We start from the raw sequence: 21138 nt of genomic DNA, 5'->3' as shown, positions 1-21138 counted from the left end.
GAATAAACAAATATAATATCCCGCTCGCTTTCTGAGCCTTGTCGAGCGATTGGTCACAGGCTCAACAGAAAGGGGTGCGATTGGCTCTAGACACTGGTGCTGTTCCCGATGATTGACACTGATAAACGGCAGCAGCGATCACAGCTGATCCATGATAGACGCGGAGGAGAAATTCACTCTGCAGACACGCTCGTGTCTGGATCCAGAAGTCTCGCTGTAACAGCTGAGAGGAGAGGAAACTTTACCTCACGACAGCAGGTCAAAGGTCCACAACGAGAGAAAGAAAGAGATGGATTTACTTTCAGGTTCCATAAAAGTGAAATAGGGGCTTCTGCTGTAAGTGTCAGTGAAAGACTGTTCAGCAAACACACACGCAGTGCAATTATGCACAGTTTCTGCATTTTTAAGTAGTTGGAGCATTGTAAATACTCGCGCTCACCTCCCTTGCCATAGTAAGCTACGGCGACATATGAGATAAATGACATCAGTACACAATAATGGGTCATGATTATTACTAAACCAATACCGAATTGTCCGTTTCTGCATTGCGGTGCACTGAAGAAACAATTAAGTTTGACACCCCTAATATATAGGCAACAATTTGCACATGCTCACCAAAATTGGACAATATTAAATCAGAAAAATGCCTGGTCTGAGTCTCAATTTCTGCTGCGACATTCGAATGGGAGTGTCAGAATTTGGCATCAACAACATGACAGCATGAATCTATCCTGGTTCAGGCTAGTGGTGGTGGTGTAATGGTGTGGGGGATATTTTCTTGGCACACTTTGGGCCCATTAGTACCAATTGAGCATTGTGCCAACACCACAGCCTACCTGAGTATTGTTGCTGACCATGTCCATCCCTTTATGACCACAGTGTCTTCTGATGGTTACTTCCAGCAGGATAACGCGCCATGTCTTAAAGTGCAAATCATCTCAGACTGCTTTCTTTAACATGACAATGAGTTCACTGTGCGGGATCACACACAGTAGGAGTCATATATGGACAACTCGAGGCTTTGCACACCAGGGGATAGCACATTCTCATTACAAATACACTACCAGACAAAAGTCTTGTCGTCGTTCCCAGTTGTAAGAGCAACAAATAGTAACTTGACATCTAGTTCAGTGGTTCTCAAACTTTTAAACCAGTGACCCCCAAAGTAAGATTGTCAAGAACTCGCAACCACCCACTACCAAAGCATATACAAACAATAAAAATTACCTTTTTTAAGCTGTTCACAATATTTTAACTATATTTACAATACATTACAGGGCTCGAAATTAACATTTTTGCTTGGTAATACTGGTGCTCCTAACTTTAAAAATTTAGGTGCACCAGCCAAAATTTAGTGGCTCCCACCAGTTATCGCACTGTTACTATTTCAATTCATTTCAATTCACCTTTACTTGTATAGCGCTTATACAATGTAGATTGTGTCAAAGCAGCTTCACATAAAAGGTCACAGTAAATAGGAACAGTGTAGTTACTACAAGTTTTATAAACAGATTTTTTTGCATTTGAAATCAACAATAATCAAAACTAACAAGCAAAAAAATATATATGCATGCGTGAGGAAAATATGTCTCAATGAAATCCCGTTATCACAAGAAAATACATTTTTATAACATAACTGAGTGTCCAAAAGATATCACGGATGGACCACTCACCAGCCCTGCACGGCACGCACTGTTTGACATGAATTCATGAATGAATCCGTTAAAGAAAATTTTGATACTTTTGACATATACCTTATTATGTGCATACGTCATTTTAATAGCAATACCGCACTTTTCATGAGCTGCAATATTAGTTTAATCTTAGTCAGTGCAAGCTCTTTTGCGATGATGTACGTGGTGTTAAATTTTACATATAGCTGCCACTTGTACGGCTGACAGCATCTGGCGATTAAATGAAGGATTAAACAGAACCTCTCGTGCTTAAAATGTGTAGATGTGGCAAACAGTTACCTGAAAACCCCGTCCCACAGTCTTTACAGTGAATGCTTCAGGTATTTTCATAGCAGACTTGAAGCCACTGGAAGTCTGTTATCCACTCTTTGAAAAATATAGATGGTGGATTAACGTTTTCATTCTCATCTTCAGCGCTTTACATTTTGCCGGTTGTAGCTCCTGTCATCTGAAGACAAGAGGTGTTGACTGAGTGATTGACAGCTGATTTTAGCCAATTCATTCGTGTTCAGTTCTTAGAGCAGTGGGCCAATAAGAAGAGCACGAAGGCGGGGCAAGCGTTGCGGGCCTTGTTTACTGTGGCGAGTTGACATGACAACAGTTTTAAACTGTTCCTGAGCGCTGCGTTTCAAGTCCAAATATGCATTCAGCCTGAATGTGTCCTAAATACTTTATGAATTTATCAGTAATATTTTTTTTAAAATCTGAAAATATTAGCTTTCACTTATAATACTGAATAAATATTAATTATCAATAAAAATTACACAATTTTTAAATCACTCTCGCGACCCCTTGAAATTATTCTGCGACACCCGCAGGGGTCGCGACCCCCAGTTTGAGAACCACTGGTCTAGTTAATCATTTGGAAAAGTGGCAGAAGGTAGATTTTCCTGCTGAATCATTCGTTGAACTGCATCATAATCATCACAAATACTGCAGAAAACCTATTGGAACCCACATGGACCCAAGATTCTCACAGAAATTTGGTGAAGGAAAAATCATAGTTTGGGATTATATTTAATATGGGGGCGTGCGAGAGATCTGCAGAGTGGATGGCAACACCAACAGCCTGATGTATCAATTCATTTGTGCTGCCTGTTACATTACAAACCACAAGAGAGGGAAAATTCTTCAGCAGGATAGCGCTCCTCATACTTCAGCCTCCACATCAAAGTTCACGAAGGCATAGAAGGTCAAGATGCTCCAGGATTGGCCAGCCCAGTCACTAGACATGAACCTTATTGAGCATGTCAGGGGTAAGATGAAGGCGGAGGCATTGAAAATGAATCCAAAGAATCTTGATGAACTCTTGGAGTCCTGCAAGAACGCTTTCTCTGCTATTCCAGATGACTTTACTAATAAGGTATTTGAGTCATTGCAGAGATGTATAGATGCTGTCGTCCAAGCTCATGGGAGTCATACACAATATTCATTCTTTTTCCACTGCTCCATGACTTTATATTCTATACTGTACATTATTTCTCTTAAGCGACAAGACTTTTGTCTAAGCAAAGTCAGAGCTTACTGTCCTAATTAAATAATTCAAAATCAAGGCTTGATCATATTTTATTTTGGTAAAATAAGCGTAATCTAGAGGCCTTTGCCTTTCATATAAGCCACTTCTGATAATAAATGATAAAGTAGAAGTCAAGTTATTATTTGCTGTTCCTAAAACTTGGATAGACCACAAGACGTCTGTCAGGTAGTGTACTATGTTTTGAACTGTGTCCTGAGTGCCTGAAATATGCAGGAAAATAAATATATGTATATTTTTAATAAATGTCATGAGTCTATTGAAACACTATTGTAACACCCATTGCTAAGAATTTTATGTAGACAACTTTAAATGCAATTTATTCTGTATTTAGATTTATTACTTAACCTAAGTCTCCATATTTTTAAATAGCTGTCCCATCCAAACACAGTATGAATCAATGGAAAGCCATTTTATTCAACTTTCACTTCATGTATGCGACACTTATGATTGGTTTTGATTGGTTATTTAAAAACAGTAGTCTTAAAAGAATAAAAATATTTAAAATATTATCAAAAAGTATGTAAATATGGAAGAAAACACTTCAGGTTCTTGCCTTTAACCAGCATTGCTCATGAACACAAGATGTGATTGGTTGCACTTTAATAATGTTTTCAGTATACGTGCCGCATGTGTCTCTAAAAGCAAATAGGGGCCTTTAAAAACACGTCTGCTCATTTATTCCATAGGATCCAATCAATCACCATCCCATTGTTCAAGAGGTTTGGGTCTGTGGTGAGATATTGCCCCGCCAGTTCAAAGGTGCCTCGTAAATTTCAGGATCCTCAACAATTAATCCACAGATCCAACAGTTCAAAGAGGCCTCCACTAAATCTGCTTTAACCTCCGCATGATGGACTTAACGTATACTCACTGAATACGTGTCTCATTCTCTTTACAATGATTTCAGTTATGATTAAGGTCTGTATTATCAGCACTACAGACTACTGTCAAAGATTTTTCAAATGGTTTTCAAAAGATGTCATATCTCCACAAGGCTTAAAGAAATGCAGTAAAAACTGTAAAATACTACAAAGCTGTTGACATGGAATTGAACAAGATTTTGGCAAAACCCCAAACATTACAAACATATAAAAATAAAACAAAAAGAAAATCTGAAAATATGTTGTGTAAAAGGAGAAAGTACTGAACTACTGAAATGTATTTAATACTTTATATAAAGGCAGCTTAAAGACGCCTCTCATATAGAGAATGAAGTCATGTGCATTGCTTAGGTGTGAGTTTTTCACAGACTTAAGCAGAGTGTAAAAATCTTGATGGTTCTGTTGGTCTCGTCTATCAAATCTGATCTTTATTTTGTATTTTCTATTGGATTCAAGTCAGGTGATTGGCTGTGCCATTCTACAGCTTGATTTTCTTTCTCTGAAAGCATTTGAGAGTTCCTTTGGCTGTGTTTTGGATCATTGTCTTGCTGAAATGTCCACTCTGGTTTCATCTTCATCATACTGCTAATGTAAATGTTGGACTGAAGCAGAAAATATTAATTTACAATGATGTAGGGCAGAGGGCTGCTGAAGAACTACTGAGAGATTTCAGCTGCTGTCTGGGCTTTCACTGCCTTTCTACACCTCCCTTTCTTCATGTGTTAAGTACTATTTCCATGCCTCATTTCATTTTACTTCGCATAACGTCATTTGTAAACTAATTAGTAGGGCTGCAACAACGAATCGATTAAATCGATAAATCAATTACTAAAAAATTTGGCAATTAATTTTATTTGTTGTGTCGCGCAACACAGGGACATTTGACAGAGTTCAGCGCCTTATAGACAGGGATGAGGAGTAAGGGAGTTTAACAGTAGGGTAAATCACTACAGAATCCTACTTTAAAACAAAACATTTAGAGCTTGTAAAACACAAGAAAGTCTATGGAAGTCTAACAATACATTCAAATATAATTTGTCGATGCGTTTTATTCATATCAGATAGTCGTAGTGAAAATAACTATAAAGTTGAACCTATTCTTCTCAAAGTTCACCAGCCACTTGCATGTATTTTAGGAGTAACTGATGAATTTACTTCCAGTTCCAGATAGAATATATTAAACTCACCAGTGAAAAGGTTAACAACTATAGTAAAGCAACGGTTGTATAGTTACTTTGCATTGCAAGACTAAAGACTAAACCACGTTTTTATTAACTCACCTTGTTTGCATCATTCATTTTTCAATCTGTTGTCATGTTGAGCTGCACTGCAAAAAAGCTTTTCTTACGTAATTTTGTCTTGTTTCCAGTCCAAATATTAAAAATCTAGACTAGACAAGATCGAGACTAGACAAAGACTATAGACAAGAAATGGTGTGAAAATGAACTTGCGTTTGAGATTATATCTCATTAAGATAATTTTTTTTACCCCATTGTCAATAATTTAGCTTGTTTTAAGCAAACAATCACCCAATATTGAGGTGTTTTTTTTTTTTTTTTTAGAAAATAAGATTCTTGATTAAATTTTTTTTTTTTAGATATTAGGATTGAAAACAGGACAAAACTACTTAGTTTTTTAGCTCATGGATGAGCTTTTTTGAATAAAGGGTTGAAAATTCATGTTTTTCTTGTTTTTTTTTATCCGATCAATCAATTAATCAAAAAAGTAATCGTCAGATTAATCGATTATTAAAGTAATCGTTAGTGGCAGCCCTGCTTATTAGTTTTGTTTTCTTTGCGTATATGAATTTCTTCTGTTGTTACCAATATCTGGCAAAGTCAAGTCAATGACACCTTCAAGAAAAATTGTGATTTGTTCAATACTTGTCTCCCCCACGAATCAAGAAAATTGTAAATGAATATCTGTAAATTGTAGATCTATAAATCAATTAGATTTTTTTTTTTTACTATTTATTTTTTTGTTGTTTGTATGTTTGCATGTCATATTTGTTCAGGTTTATTTATTTATTTATTTTTTTAGTTTTCAGTTAAATGCTGCAGTTATAATATATACAAATTATATATAAATACACTGCATATAAAATATACAAAAACAAAATAGAGTTAAAAAAACGAACAAAATAAAGTTAAAATATAAAGTGTTTAATTTACTTTCCCATGTTTTTCCATCTGTATTATCAGTACATACGCAAATTTTTCAAATGTTTTTGAAATGAAGCCATATTCATCTCAACAAGGCTGAAAGAAATACAGTAAAAACTGACAAATAGTGAAATATTATTGCAATTTAAACTAACTAATTTCTTATTGAATATAGCTTAATGTCATTTATTCCCATAATTCAAAGCTGATTTTTCAGCATCATAATTCCAGTCTTCAGCGTCACATTATAGTTCTGAAATCATTATAATATACTGATTTGCTTCTCTGTTATGATCAAATATTATTGTCTCTTTCCTAATCAATAATGATGATTCTTCTAACTATAAATGTTGAAAGAATTGTTTTGTGCTTCATATTTTTGTGGTAAAATTTCTATCAAATGAAAGTAAACACCTGGCATTGGTACAATTGTGTGTTATAATGTCAACAAAAATATGAAGAAGCCCGACAGTTTTCATATCATAATATTTATTGATTATTTCTGATTTATAATTCTGTCTGATTGATCACTAAAGACTGAAGTGTTGATGCTAAAAATTCTGCTTTTAATCACAATAATAAATTACATAATAAACCACATTCAGTAAGAAAACCAAATTTTACAGTATTTTTTATATTAAATACGTCTTTAGTGAACAAAAAACAACTTTCATACTAATCGCACAGTCTTTAGTAGCCTTTGTTTTGGTCTCCTCGTGGTACATATTGACTGTTTTAGTGACATCATTTGTGTTGGTGTTGTCTAATATGCGAGTTGAATCTTTTCAGTGGCTGTTCTGGCTCTTAAAGCACGCAGACGTGTGTGTGAGCGGGAGCTTTAGTGTGAACGTGGCCCTGGAGGGATCAGTGTGGTCATAAATCAGCCTTCATTAGGCCTGGTGAAGAGGGAGAGCTCTGATTTACAGTGAGGAAGTGACACTAAAGCTCCATCAAAGCCTCTGCTGAGGAACAGATGATCCTGAAAATGGCCTCACGAGGAACTACATTCACTTCTTTTTAGAGTCTGCTTTTAAACCTGTGTTACGAGGTGTCAAGAGGCATTTGTGCGTAATCACGTCTTGTGTGTGTGTGTGTGTGTGTATGTGTTTGAGTGTGTGCTGTTTTAGTTCTTTAGCTCTGTTAAAATAGTCATTTTTTAATAAATATTTAAAACAATTTTTAGAAGTGTTTTTAGAAATCAATGTTTTTGCAATTGAAGTCTTTTAATACTCAGTGTGAAAACATGAAACTACAAAAACCTCCAGTTTTTTATAGTGTTTTTGTTAGCGTATTTTTCAATTCACAACATAACACATCTGAAAATGACTAAAAATGTTACGTTTGCATTCTTTCTGTATCTTTATTTGTCTTTCTTTTCTTTGTCATTCTCTTTCTTTCTTTCTTTCTTTCTTTTTCTTTTTCTTTTTCTTTCTTTCTTTTCTTTGTCATACTTTTTCGTTCTTATATTTCTTACGCTTATTCTTTTTCTTTTTCTTTTGTTTCTTTCTTTTTTCTTTCTTTTTCTTTGTCATATTTTTCTTTCATTCTTTCTTTCTTTCTTTCTTTCTTTTGCTTTTATTTTTCTTTCTTCTTTTCTTTCTTTATTTTTAATTTTTATGTTCTTTCGCTTTTTCTTTCTTTGGCTTTTGCTTCATTCTTTTTCTTTGTTTTTTCTTTCTTGCTTTTTTCTTTCTTTCTTTCTTCTTTCTATTTCTTTGTCATTCTTTTTCTTTCTTTTTTCTTTCTTTCTTTCGCTTTTTTCTTTCTGTCATTCTTTTCCTTTTTTTCTTTCTTTCGCTTTATATTTTTCTTTTTTTCTTTTTCTGTGTCATACTTCTCTTTTTTCTTTCTTTCTTTCTTTCTTTCTTTCTTTCTTTCTTTCTTTCTTTCTTTCTTTCTTTTTTTTCTTTTTCTTTCTTTTTGTTAGATTCATGGCATAATAATACTTAAATACTTAAATACTTAAATATACTTTTTTGGACCCAAGTCATGAGTCATTGCAATAGTGTACAAGGTTTTGCAAATGTTCACACAGAATATCCATATATATATATATATATATATATATATATATATATATATATATATATATATATATATATATATATATATATATATATATATATATATATATATATATATATATATACTGAAATATATATACTGAAATATATATATATATATATATATATATATATATATATATATATATATATATATATATATATATACAGTTGAAGTCAGAATTATTAGCCCCCTGAATTATTAGCCTGGCTGTTTATTTTTTCCCCAATTTCTGTTTAACGGAGAGAAGATTTGTTTCAACGCAATTCTAAACATAATAGTTTTAATAACTCATTTCGAATACCTGATTAATTTAATCTTTGCCATGATGACAGTAAATAATATTTGATTAGATATTTTTCAGGACTTCTATACAGCTTAAAGTGACGTTTAAAGGCTTAACTCGGTTAATTTGGTTATTTAGGCAGGTTAGGGTAATTAGGCAAGTTATTATATAACGATGGTTTGTTCTGTAGATTATCAAAAAAATATAGCTTAAAGGGGCTAATAATTTTGACCTTTAACTGGATTAAAATAAAATGATTTTATTGTAGTCGAAATAAAACAAATAAGACTTTCTCCAGAAGAAAAAATATTATCAGACATACTGTGAAAATTTCCTTGCGCTGTTAAACATCATTTGGGAAATAATTACAAGGAAAAAAAAATCAAAGAGGGGCTAATAATTCTGACTTCAACTGTATGTATTTTTATGCTCAGAATTTTTAAGCACAAAAAACCCAAAAGGTTTCAAGTATTATTATTAATTGTTTTAATGAGTTTGTACTTTTCCTTTTTTTTCTCCCCCAGTCAGATCAGCCGAGTCCTGCCAGCTCCAGCTCCAGTTCCAGCTCCGGCTTTGGACGTGGACACAAACGCCAAGGTGACATTTCACAAATTTGACACATTTTATCCTCCTTGGCGAAAGCCTGACCTGTATTATGGTCACTATGTCAAGCCCATTTTTCTGTACTCACTACTTTATTTTAATAATAATAAAAATAATAATAATAATAAATGCATTTTAATAATATTTATGGAATTTAACAAAGATCACTAATATATGTATGCCATGAACATGATCACCACAAATTGAATTCAATCTAGTATTTTTTCTTATTATGGATATTTCAATTTTGTATTGTTACTAAAATTAAGTGTAAGCAAGTAAATAAAACTTAATAAAACTGTAGTACTGTAGAATGATGAGTAGGTTTATAATTTATAATTATATTGTTTTATAATGACAGTAAAACTGCAAAAAAAAAACATTTTATATTTATATATATATATATATATATATATATATATATATATATATATATATATATATATATATATATATATATATATATATATATATATATATATATATATACACATATATACATATATACATATATATATACATATATACATATATATACATATATATACATATATATACATATATATATATATATATACATATATATATATATATATATATATATATATATATATATATATATATATATATATATATATATATATATATATACACTATAATTATTTATATACATACATATATATATATGCACTATAATTATTTATAAAAATATATATATATATGTATATATATATATATATATATATATATATATATATATATATATATATACACTATAATTATATATACACTATAATTATATATATATATATATACTATAATTATATAAATATGTAATTTTTTTTTCTCTCTTTTAAAAATTAATTATAGCTGTTTTATTTTGACAGAAAATCACAGAGAAACATCTTTTGAAATGCTTATGATTTATAAACCATTCTCTTTACACATTTAGAAAGATGCTTAGCAAGTGTGTGTTTAGGCCCTGATTGATCACTAAATATACACTCCATACACACACTAATCATGCACTAAGGCAGTGGTGTCAAACTCAGCCCTGCATAGTTTAGTTACAACCCTGCACCGACACACTTACTTGTAGGTTTCAAACAAGGCTGATGGACTCAATTAGTTTGATTAACTGTGTTTAATTAGGGTTGGAACTACACTGTTCAGAGCTTCAGCCCTCCAGGAACTAATTTTGATTCCTGTGCACTAAAGTAAGAAATGCCCCCCACCCCTCCCCCCCTTTCTTATTCATATATATAGTGTTGGGCCCTTTGCGCTCCGTGATCCCAGATTTGCACTCTGATGAAAATGAAGAGGATTCAGAAGAGGACGAAGATAATGACATGGACTCTGACTTGGAGCGACCAGTGCACACACAAATGACACATCGACACCGCAGGTAAATATCTACCAAAAAACCCACATTTTTGTTTTCATATATACAGATGAAATCTAAATTGTTAGCCCTCCTGTGAAGTTTGTTGTGATGATGTGAAATGATGTGTAATAGAGCAAGGAATTTTTACAGTGTATTCTAAAAAAATCTTCTGGAGAAAGTCTTAATTGTTTTATTTCAGCTAGAATAAAAGCAGTTTTAAATTTTTAAAAACCCCTTTAAGATCAAAACTATTAGCCTCTTATAGCCATATTATGCCTATTTACCCTAACCTGCCTAGTTAACTTAATTAACCTAGTTTAGCCTTTAAAGTGTCACTTTAAGCTGTATAGAAGTGTCTTGAAAAATATCTAATCAAATATTATTTACTGTCATCATGGCAAAGATAAAATAAATCAGTTATTAGAAATGAGTTATTACAACTATTATGTTTAGAAATGTTGAAAAAAGTCTTCTCTCCGTTAAACAGAAATTAGGGAAAAAAGTATACAGAGGGGCTAGTAATTCAGGAGGGCTAATAATTCTGACTTCAGCTGTATGTCCATGACTGCATATCATGCTGACGTGTGGATAATGAATGGTGAAAATGTCATGTGTTTTGCAGGGTGAGTTTAAGTGACGGCAGTGAGAGTGAAAACAGCTCTGGCTCTTCACCGCTGCCCCATAATGATCCTCCACCGCTGCTGAAAAACAGCAGTAACCAGGTGAGCCGCAGTCACCTTCTGTCTCATTCAGTCCTCAGGTGAGGTTTTCAGTCGGCCGTTTATCAGCTCTAGTGCTTATCAAGAGAACCAAATGGAAATTATATGTGGAGGAAAGGGAAACTGAACTGAACTGTCAGTGCATTATAGAAGGGCTTAACTGAGTAAATGTGGGCTGAAGGAATAAGAAAGTCATTTTATTTATATATATATATATATATATATATATATATATATATATATATATATATATATATATATATATATATATAAAACACAGAAATGCCAACTGACCTATCCGGGACTCAAATCAGCGACCTTTTTGCTGTGAGGCGACAGTGCTAACCACCGAGCCACCGTGCTGCTGATGACAGACCATTCTTATAATTATAGAATTCGGTGTTTCTAGTGTTTTTGTTGCAAAAAGTAAATATTGCTTAAATCTTATAGACACCAAACTTGTAAATGTTGGTGTGTTTATTATAATATGCTTAAATTATTAATCATTTTGCAGATTGATGTGAAGGGTCCTATGAAACAAACAAAGATGGACAAAATAAAAACATTGACTGTGACAAGGTAAGCAGATATTTCATTTAATCTGCTGTATTCCATAATTGTTACATAATATATACATTCTGTTGAAGTCAGAATTATTACCCCCCCAACCCCCCCCCCCCCTTTTTTTTTTTTTTTTTTTTTTTTCTTTTTTTTTTCTCCTTTCTAAATATTTCCCAAATGATGTTTAACAGAGCAAGGAAACTTTCACAGAATGTCTGATAATATTTTTTCTTCAAGAGAAAGTCTTATTTGTTTTATTTTGGCTAGAATAAAAGCAGATAAATTTTTTTTTAAAACCATTTTAAGGTCAAAATTATTAGCCCCATTAGGAAATTTTTCTCTCTCAACAGAACAAACCATCATTATACAATAACTTGCCTAATTACCCTAACCTGCCTAGTTAACCTAATTAACCTAGCTAAGCCTTTAAATGTCACTTTAAGCTGTATAGAAGTGTCTTGAAAAATATTATTTACTGTCATCATGGCAAAGACAAAATAAATCAGTTATTTGAGATGAGTTATTAAAACTATTATGTTTAGAAATGTGTTGAAAAAAAAATCTTCTCTCCATTAAACAGAAATTGGGGAAAAAAATAAACAGGTGGGCTAATAATTTTGACTGTACATACATAAGAATATATTAAATATACCTGCAACTTTTTTAATTTGGACACTTTTTTGGATTCCACTTCAGACAGCAGAAGCTCATGTTCTTTATTGTTAAAATTCTCCTTTTTTGTCTTTTGTTTTGGTGGCTTATATGGAGCTGGTTTGGGTGTGTATTATGCAAAATGATAACCTCATGTATTTGGGTGCTCATTTATAAGACTCCAAATTAGGGATGCACTGATCCTGATACTTGCATCAGATATCGGTTCGACACTGCATATTTTTGCTGGATCGGGTATCGGCCAGCTGCTACCGATCCAAATCCGATCTTGCATGCGCGCTACATTCTGTGTAATTTATAATCCAACTAAAGCCATGAATGTAGCCTATTATAAGTGCCTCGAAAGTTGTCATGTAGGCTACTATATCTCAAATATTCTGAAGCTATTCTACAGTTTAATGTGAAGTATACAGATGAATATTCACGTGGTTAAATTCATGTTTACTTCAGCGCTTCCCGCCGCCGCGCCTTTCAATCATTCTCCATTCACAATTCAAAATGTATGTCGTGTTTATGACAACTCGACAAACTTTCTCCAAGACTATTTGTTCCTGTTAATACAAGTAACCAGTGGAGAAATGCATTTAGTTTTGCATTAAATGGCTTCATTTTGACCTGAAACAAAGAGTTCACTGCTGTTTCTAAATCATGTTGCGCTGTATCTGTGAGATCAGCAGATCACATTCACAACACTGGAGTGGAGAGGGTTATTACCCGCTTTTCACACACAAAGTAGGCCTAACTGATATTGAAAACTAGAAAAGGCTCAAAAATACATTGGACAGATCCTCAACGCACTGATTTCCTCCCTTTTTGCTGCTGTTTTGGATTGGAAGTGTCCGCAAATACCGGAGGGCTGCGCACTGTGTCTCAGTGATGCATCAAGCGCTTCATTCACGCATCCGGCTGCGCAATAAATTATTTTGTATTATTATTATTGTTATTATTATTATTAAATGTTTCTGTTCTCTCATCCTTCCGACTGAGTTTATTCGTCTGAGGGGAATACTTTAAGTGCTGCGAATAGTTTGTAAAGCCTGGCTCATTGTGGTCAAAGTAGTTGATTAAACTAATAAAAGTGAAACTGACGGCCGCAATATGGATTGTCATTAACAGAAAATTATTAAGCCTAATATAGGCTTATCTGAAATGGGATATTTCACTGTAATTTTATTTATAATAACATTTTATTTAACAGATCAGTTTGTGTTTTGATTAGGGTCAAAAGTAGCCTGTTACAGAGTTCAAGGAAAAATCTTAATATTAAAAAAGGAAACCTAAGCTGGACCACTACAGATCAATGTTATAAGGAATGCTCTAATAATGTAGCCTAGTTTACAGCAGGCATCATGTATTATTTGAGTTTATCACAAGAACTATAGAAATTGTTCTATGGAAAAATAAAATAAAAAACGTCACAGTATCGGGATCGGATCTGTATCGGTCGATACTCAGAATTTTGTGATCAGGATTGGTTCCAAAAAAATGGTATCTGTGCATCCCTACTCCAAATGTAGGAAAAAGCTCATGTGCATCTACACGTGTTGTGAATTAGCTGAAATTTTTCATGAGAACTTCATATGTGCCTATGGAATAACATACGCAGTTACTAGTAAATGCGACCCAATGTTTTTGCCTGCGCTGTCTCACCATAAATATGTAAATGTTTAAATATAATAAGTACATTATTGTTTGCTTTAAACAATTTTGAAACCATTTTAGTCCAATAAGCAAAAAAATGTGCAGCACAACGGTTTGATCCATGCCACATTGTATAAAAGCGTGATTGATCTGAAACATGTCTCCTTTTTTTTCTTGATTAATGTAAGATCTTTCTCCCCAGGCATACTTGGATGAGCTGGTGGAGCTTCACAGAAGACTAATGGCACTGAGGGAAAGGCACATATTACAGCAGGTAATAAATGAAGAGCGTGTGCTGTCAGAAATCCGCTTTTTCCCGAATCACTCACATTTCTGCACACGAGACTGTATTTCTACAGCTCGAAATGACCTTTATGAGGCAACATGAGACTTAAATTTAAGGATCACAGAGAGCTTTACCAGAAAGTGAAGACACCTGTAAAGTTTAACATTATTACCCACAGCATTAACATGTCGTTGATGGTCTGGCTGTTATAAATCATACTGGTAACTGTAGGTTTTGTCTTGCCAAATAAACTCTTTGCGGCGCGTAATCCCTGCTGTTTGAGGGCTGTTTGCTTTGACACAATGGAGAGTAATTCGGTGCTGCTTTCCTTCCAAGATTTTTGCCGTGCCTTTCTGTTGCAAAGCTTGTGGTGGTTGAAGTCTGGAAAACATCCCGAATGAAGTCCAAACAGTGCAAACGTACATCTTAATCAAGCTAATCCTGCAGCATTTTGAGAAATAATCATCCTCCTCCGCAACAAGATACAGCATTGATTAACTTGCATGATTACCGATTGACGCAACCTGGAAAATTTGTTGATGTCATTGGCAAGCTTTATTTAATTGTCCTGCTGCAATAGATTTGTAGGGAAAATAAATGTTATATCTACATCTATACATGTGCATTTGTAAATTCTAAAACGTGTGTGTGTGTGTGTGCGTGCATATATATATACACTCATCGGCCACTTTATTAGTTACTGTACACCTTACTAGTACCAGGTTGAACCAGTTTTTGCCTTCAGAACTGCCTTAATCCTTCGTGGCATAGATTCAACAAGTACTGGAAATATTCCTCAGAGATTTTGATCCATGTTGACATGATAGTACCCTGCAGTTGCTGCAGATTTGTCAGGTGCACATCCATGATGCGAATCTCCCGTTCCACCACATCCCAAAGGTGCTCTATTGAATTTAGATCTAGTGACTGTGGAGGCCATTTGAGTACACTGAACTCCTTGTCATGTTCAAGAAACCAGTCTGAGATGATTCACGCTTTATGACATGGTGCGTAACACTGCTGGAAGTAGCCATCAGAGGATGGGTACACTGTGGTCATAAAGAGATGGACATGGTCAGCAACAATACTCAGGTAGGCTGTGGCGTTGACACGATGCTGAATTGGTACTAATGGAGCCAAAGTGTGCCAAGAAAATATCCCCCACACCATTCCACCACCACCACCAGCCTGAACCATTGATACAATGGAGGATGGATCCATGCTTTTATGTTGCTGACGCCAAATTCTGACCCTACTGTCCGAATGTGGCAATAGACATCAAGACTCATCAGACCAGGCAACGTTATTCCAATCTTCTATTGTCCAATTTTGGTGAGCCTGTGTGAATTGAAGCCTCAGTTTCCTGTTCTTAGCTTACAGGAGTGGCTTCCGGTGTGGTCTTCTGCTGCTGTAGCCCATCTGCCTCAAGGTTGGACGTGTTGTGTGTTCAGAGATGCTCTTCTGCATAACTCGGTTGTAAAGAGTGGTTATTTGAGTTACTGTTGCCTTTCTATCAGCTTGAACCAGTCTGGCCATTCTCCTCTGACCTCTGGCATCAATAAGGCATTTGCGCTCACAGAACTGCAGCTCACTGGATATTTTTTCTTTTTCAGACCATTCTCTATAAACCCTAGAGATGGTTGTGCGTGAAAATCCCAGCAGATCAGCAGTTTCTGAAATACTTAGACCAGCCCGTCTGGCAACAACAACCATGCCACGTTCAAAGTCACTTGAATCACCTTTCTTCTCCATTCTGATTCTTGGTTTGAACTGCAGCAGGTTGTCTTGACCATGTCTACATGCCTAAATGCATTGAATTGCTGCCATTTGATTGGCTGATTAGAAATTTGCGTTAATGAGCAGTTGTACCTAATAAAGTGGCCGGTGGGTGTATATTTGTTTGTATGTAAATGGACAGTTTTAGTGTCCGGATAACTAAAATATATTTAAAGATAAAATAAACATAGATGTTAAATCTATATTTAAAAAGCACTTATATTAACTTATTTAAAATAATTGTTTATAAAGTTGAAGTCAGAATTATTAGCCCCCCTTTGAATTTTTTTCTTTTTTAAATATTTCCCAAATGATGTTTAACAGAGTAAGGAAATTTTCACAGTATGTCTGATAATATTTTTTCTTCTGGAGAAAGCCTTATTTGTTTTATTTTGGCTAGAATAAAAGCAGTTTGAAATTTTTTATGAATCATTTTAAGGTCAAGATTATTAGCCCCTTTAAGCTATATTTTTTCATTCTACAGAACAAACCATCGTCATACAATAACTTGCCTAATTACCCTAACCTGCCTAGTTAGCCTAATTAACCTAGTTAAGCTGTATAGAATCACTTTATCACTTTAAGCTGTATAGAAGTGTCTTGAAAAATATCTAGTAAAATATTATTTACTGTCATCATGGCAAAGATAAAATAAATCAGTTATTAGAAATGAGTTATTAAAACTATTATGTTTAGAAATGTGTTGAAAAATCTCTCCATTAAACAGAAATTAGGGAAAAAAATAAATAAAAAAATCAAAAGGATGCACAAATTGACTTATTTTAATGTAATTTAATTTATTGCATATTATATAATATTTTTAAAAATCAATTTAATAAGCAAAATAGGTAACATATTCAAGTTAATGTATAACTTATTCCCAGTTTTGGGTTGCGGCTGGAAGGGCATCCGCTGCGTAAAACATATGCTGGATAAGTTGGCGGTTCATTTCACTGTGGCGATCCCTGATTAATAAAGGGACTAAGCTGAAAATAAAATGAATGAATAAATGAATGTATAACTTATATATATTTTATCATTTTACTATCATCATAGTAAATTATATGACCAACAACTTTTACAATAGACTTGCTGTCGTCTTAAACTTCCTAAATTAAACAATTGCAGAACATCCATGTTGTTGTTTTTCTTTCGGTCCAGGCTACGGGCTCTGGAACAGCTGACTTCTATCTTCAGTGTCATAACAGGCCTCTGGGTCTCTGTGTGTTTTTGGCTCGCATTCAGGAGAAATGGAAGAAATTCTTTCCATATGCGACTTTTGCTTTGTAGTGTGAAACGGATCAGGTTTGGGTCCCATTACTGGCCAGTTTAATCCATGTGGCCACTCTGAAGACCCCCCCCCCCCCCTCCCTCCTTGCTCCTTAATCACCAGTTCAATCCCATCCGAACCCGCAGGACTGGAACCAATAAGAGGCTGGTTTGGTGAAGCAGCTTCCTCATTACAATCAGACCCAACACATCATGCAGAGTCAATAGGGCTTTGTGTAAGATTCAGAATGCCCACTGAGAAAGGATGCTTCTGAATGGGTCATTCTGATCATAAAACTGCAGAGTAATATTGAAGTAGATTTTCTGAGGAAAAATGAGTCCTGTTCATACTAAAAATGCATGATCCTGGAGATCTGTATTATTATTATTTATTTATTTTTTTTTTATATATAGAAATCTCAGTTCTGAATCGATCAGTAAAATCAAAACAGCAAACAACTAGTGGATTGTTTGAATGAATGGCTTTTGTTTTGAAGACTTGCTCGGTTACAGGAATCAGTGTTATGTTTTAATGAATCTCTTGACTGAATGATTCAGTGACCCAGTTATAAAAACTTCTCTTGCGTTATTACTGGATGAATTTGCTCTTTCAAATAATGCTGTTAATGAGTGATTCACTTCTCACTTATAAGAACTTCACTTGCTTCATACTTGATAAATCAGCATTTAACGACGGGGAATATCTGAAACAAATGATTCAGTAACTCATTTAACACTTCACTTTGTTCATGACTGGATGCATGGTTTCCGCTACATTCATTCTTCCATGGCGGGGTGCTACACCAAAATTCACCCCGCCACTGCTACATTACTTCTCATTCAAAACATTCAGTCGTTGTTGTTTTTTAATAGAGCAATATAATCTCAACAAAATGCGATAAATGGTAAGTGAATTATAACAGCGCAACCTTTTCTGTAATCATAGAAGTGCTGTGCGTCATTTGTTTACCCTTTAGGGTGACATGGTGACTGACTGACAGGTGCGTGATGCGTGACGCTAGCAAACACGGCGATGCTTTCAGTTAAGACAAAGAGCATTGAATCATTCTAGGCTCTTTGGTTAAGATGAACATGGTTTCCGTTTCTCCGCTTCACTTTACTTCAGGACGCATTATTGTAAGTCTATTGGAGAAATTCATAAATATTCCCAGCTAATCCAATGAATGTTGGAGACATACTTGTTACATAAACGCACTAAATCACACTTCAGCATTTATTCAGCGTTTATTTGAGAGCGCACAAGATAATCTGCACTTGAGCAGCGTATATTTGAGGGCGCACAAGAAGTTTTGTGTACGAACAGAGGAAATCGGCATGCAAGCAAAGAGATTAACATGCTCGTATTACATGAATGCGCTCTCGACTTCTAATACTGCGCACACAACATTTGTTATTGAAATAACGCCACAGACAGTTGGTAGATCTGTGTAAAAGGCCTAACAGTCTGCCGCCACAGCTGGAACAAATCCTAGAGGAAACACTGAGATGAATCATTGCTTTTAAATGAATCATGTGAATGAACGATTCACCGGCTCTGTTAAAAAACGCACTTCTTTCATAAATCAGCATTTTTGAATGAATCTCTTGAGCAAATGATTTAGTAACTCATTTAAGACTTCACTTGGTTCATTACTAGATGATTTATTGCTTTTAAATGAATGATTCACAGACTCTTTAAAAAAACTTACTTGTTTAATACTTAATAAATCAGTATTTTCGAACAAATCTCTAGCAAATGATTCAGTACCTCATATAAGACTTCACCTGGTTCGTAAATGAATAAACCAAGTAAAAAACACTGATTTGTCATGTATGTAGACTTTATTTGGTTCATTACTACATGAATCATTTTGGTGAATGAATGATTTACTGACTCTCTTAAACTCACTTGTTTAATATTTGAGAAATCAGCATTTTTTAATGAATCTTTGGAACAAATGATTCAGTAACTAATTTAAAACTTAACTTGGTTCATTACTAGATGAATCATTGCTTTTAAATGAATCATGTGAATGAATGATTTACTGACTCTTTTTTAAAAAAATAAAAAATCTCACTTGTTTCATACGTGATAAATTAGCAATTTTATTAAATTTAAAGCATTAAATCAGCAGTTTTGAATGACTCTCTAGGGCAAATAATTCAGTACCTCATTTAAGACTTCTCTTGATTCATTACTAGAAGAATCGTTGTTTTTAATTAAATCAAGTGAATGAATGATTTACTGACTCTTAAAAAAAAACCTCAGTTGTTTCGTTGAAAAATCTGCCTTATTGAAAGAATCTCTGGAGCAAAAGATTCAGTACCTTATTTAAGACTTCACTTGGTTCATTACATGATGAATCAGAGCGTTTTTAGGTGATTCCTCTGAACAAATGATTAAATGACTTTACTTGTTTTCTTACTGCAGAAGCATTTTTGACAATCTCGTGAACCAGTGAATCCGATATTCGCTTATGAAGACGTTACATGCCTTTTTTACTGAATGAATCACGGTTTTTAACTGAATCTCTCTCAGTTTCAGTCTCTTTTCTGCTGTGATTTGTAGATTTAAAATAACCCAGTACTGGGAAACAATGTTTAAATCAAAAGCTGCTAAATTTAAGCAAGAGTAATTACATGTTCTGTCTTCTACTTGCAGATTGTAAACCTCATTGAAGAAACGGGACACTTTCACATCACAAACACAACCTTTGACTTTGACCTCTGCTCTCTGGACAAAACCACAGTTCGGAAGCTGCAAAGCTACCTGGAGACTTCTGGATCGTCTTGAAAACTCGTGCAGCTGGCTGCCGCCAGGAGGAAAATCACCTCCTTTTTGCCCTCCTTTAGTTTTTTGTTCCTCCTAAAGAGAAACTCGTAAGGCAATGGAAAGGATCCGCTTTCATTCCAGAGCTCCTCTCGTCTCTCGACTCGCCTCAGAAGTTGACAACATTTATTCCACGAGTCTGGAGAGTTTCACCCAAAAAGCCTTGATAATCCGACATTGCCAAAAAAATGCTCCAAAACAACATACATTTGTGTGTATATTGTTACTTGCGTATGAATGTTTGATGGGTTCTTTTGCGATGAATGAATGCATGTTTCAACACTGCCTTACCACACTGTCTATTTATTGAGTATGAGTTTCAAGTGTGTGTGTGTGTGTAAGTGCAAATGATAATTAAACTTGTGCAAGCACTTGGGAACATCCTCATCTCATTGGCAATGGAACATGATTTCGTTCACTGTTTTTATTGACCATAAGCAACATTTTTCATGTTGTGTATCAACGGTTTCAGATTTTGCTGGCGGGATGAAGACTTTTAGCTCTATGATTCAATGAATACTGCTAAATACTGCTAAACAATACAATGTTAAAGAGTTAGTTCACCAAAAAATTTAATTCTGCCATCATTTACTCATCCTCCACTTGTTCTGAGCCTGTTTGAGTTTCTTTTTTCTGTTAAACATTGAAGAATGTTGGGGGGAAAAGAGCCATTGACTTCCCTAGTTTTTTAGTTACTTCTATGAATGTCAAAGGCTGTTATTTCTAACATTCTTCAGAATATCTTGATTTGTGTTCAACAGAAGAAAGAAATT

At 34.3% G+C, this 21138-nt stretch overlaps 1 protein-coding gene across 1 annotated transcript in view; it reads left to right on the top strand.

The window, feature by feature from the left end:
- mllt3 (MLLT3 super elongation complex subunit) overlaps positions 1 to 20744 on the top strand; it is a 119596-nt gene extending 98852 nt beyond the window's left edge. The window contains 7 exon segments of the mRNA XM_056461146.1: positions 9149 to 9221; positions 10494 to 10632; positions 11234 to 11333; positions 11845 to 11884; positions 11887 to 11909; positions 14407 to 14478; positions 20198 to 20744. Coding sequence (XP_056317121.1) covers positions 9149 to 9221; positions 10494 to 10632; positions 11234 to 11333; positions 11845 to 11884; positions 11887 to 11909; positions 14407 to 14478; positions 20198 to 20329 — 579 coding nt within the window. The 3' untranslated portion in view covers positions 20330 to 20744.
- The last annotated feature ends 394 nt before the right edge of the window (positions 20745 to 21138 follow it).

The sequence above is a fragment of the Danio aesculapii genome, chromosome 7, assembly GCF_903798145.1.
Source record: "Danio aesculapii chromosome 7, fDanAes4.1, whole genome shotgun sequence".
Taxonomy (NCBI): Eukaryota; Metazoa; Chordata; class Actinopteri; order Cypriniformes; family Danionidae; genus Danio; species Danio aesculapii.
This window is presented reverse-complemented; position numbering and strand designations above follow the sequence as displayed.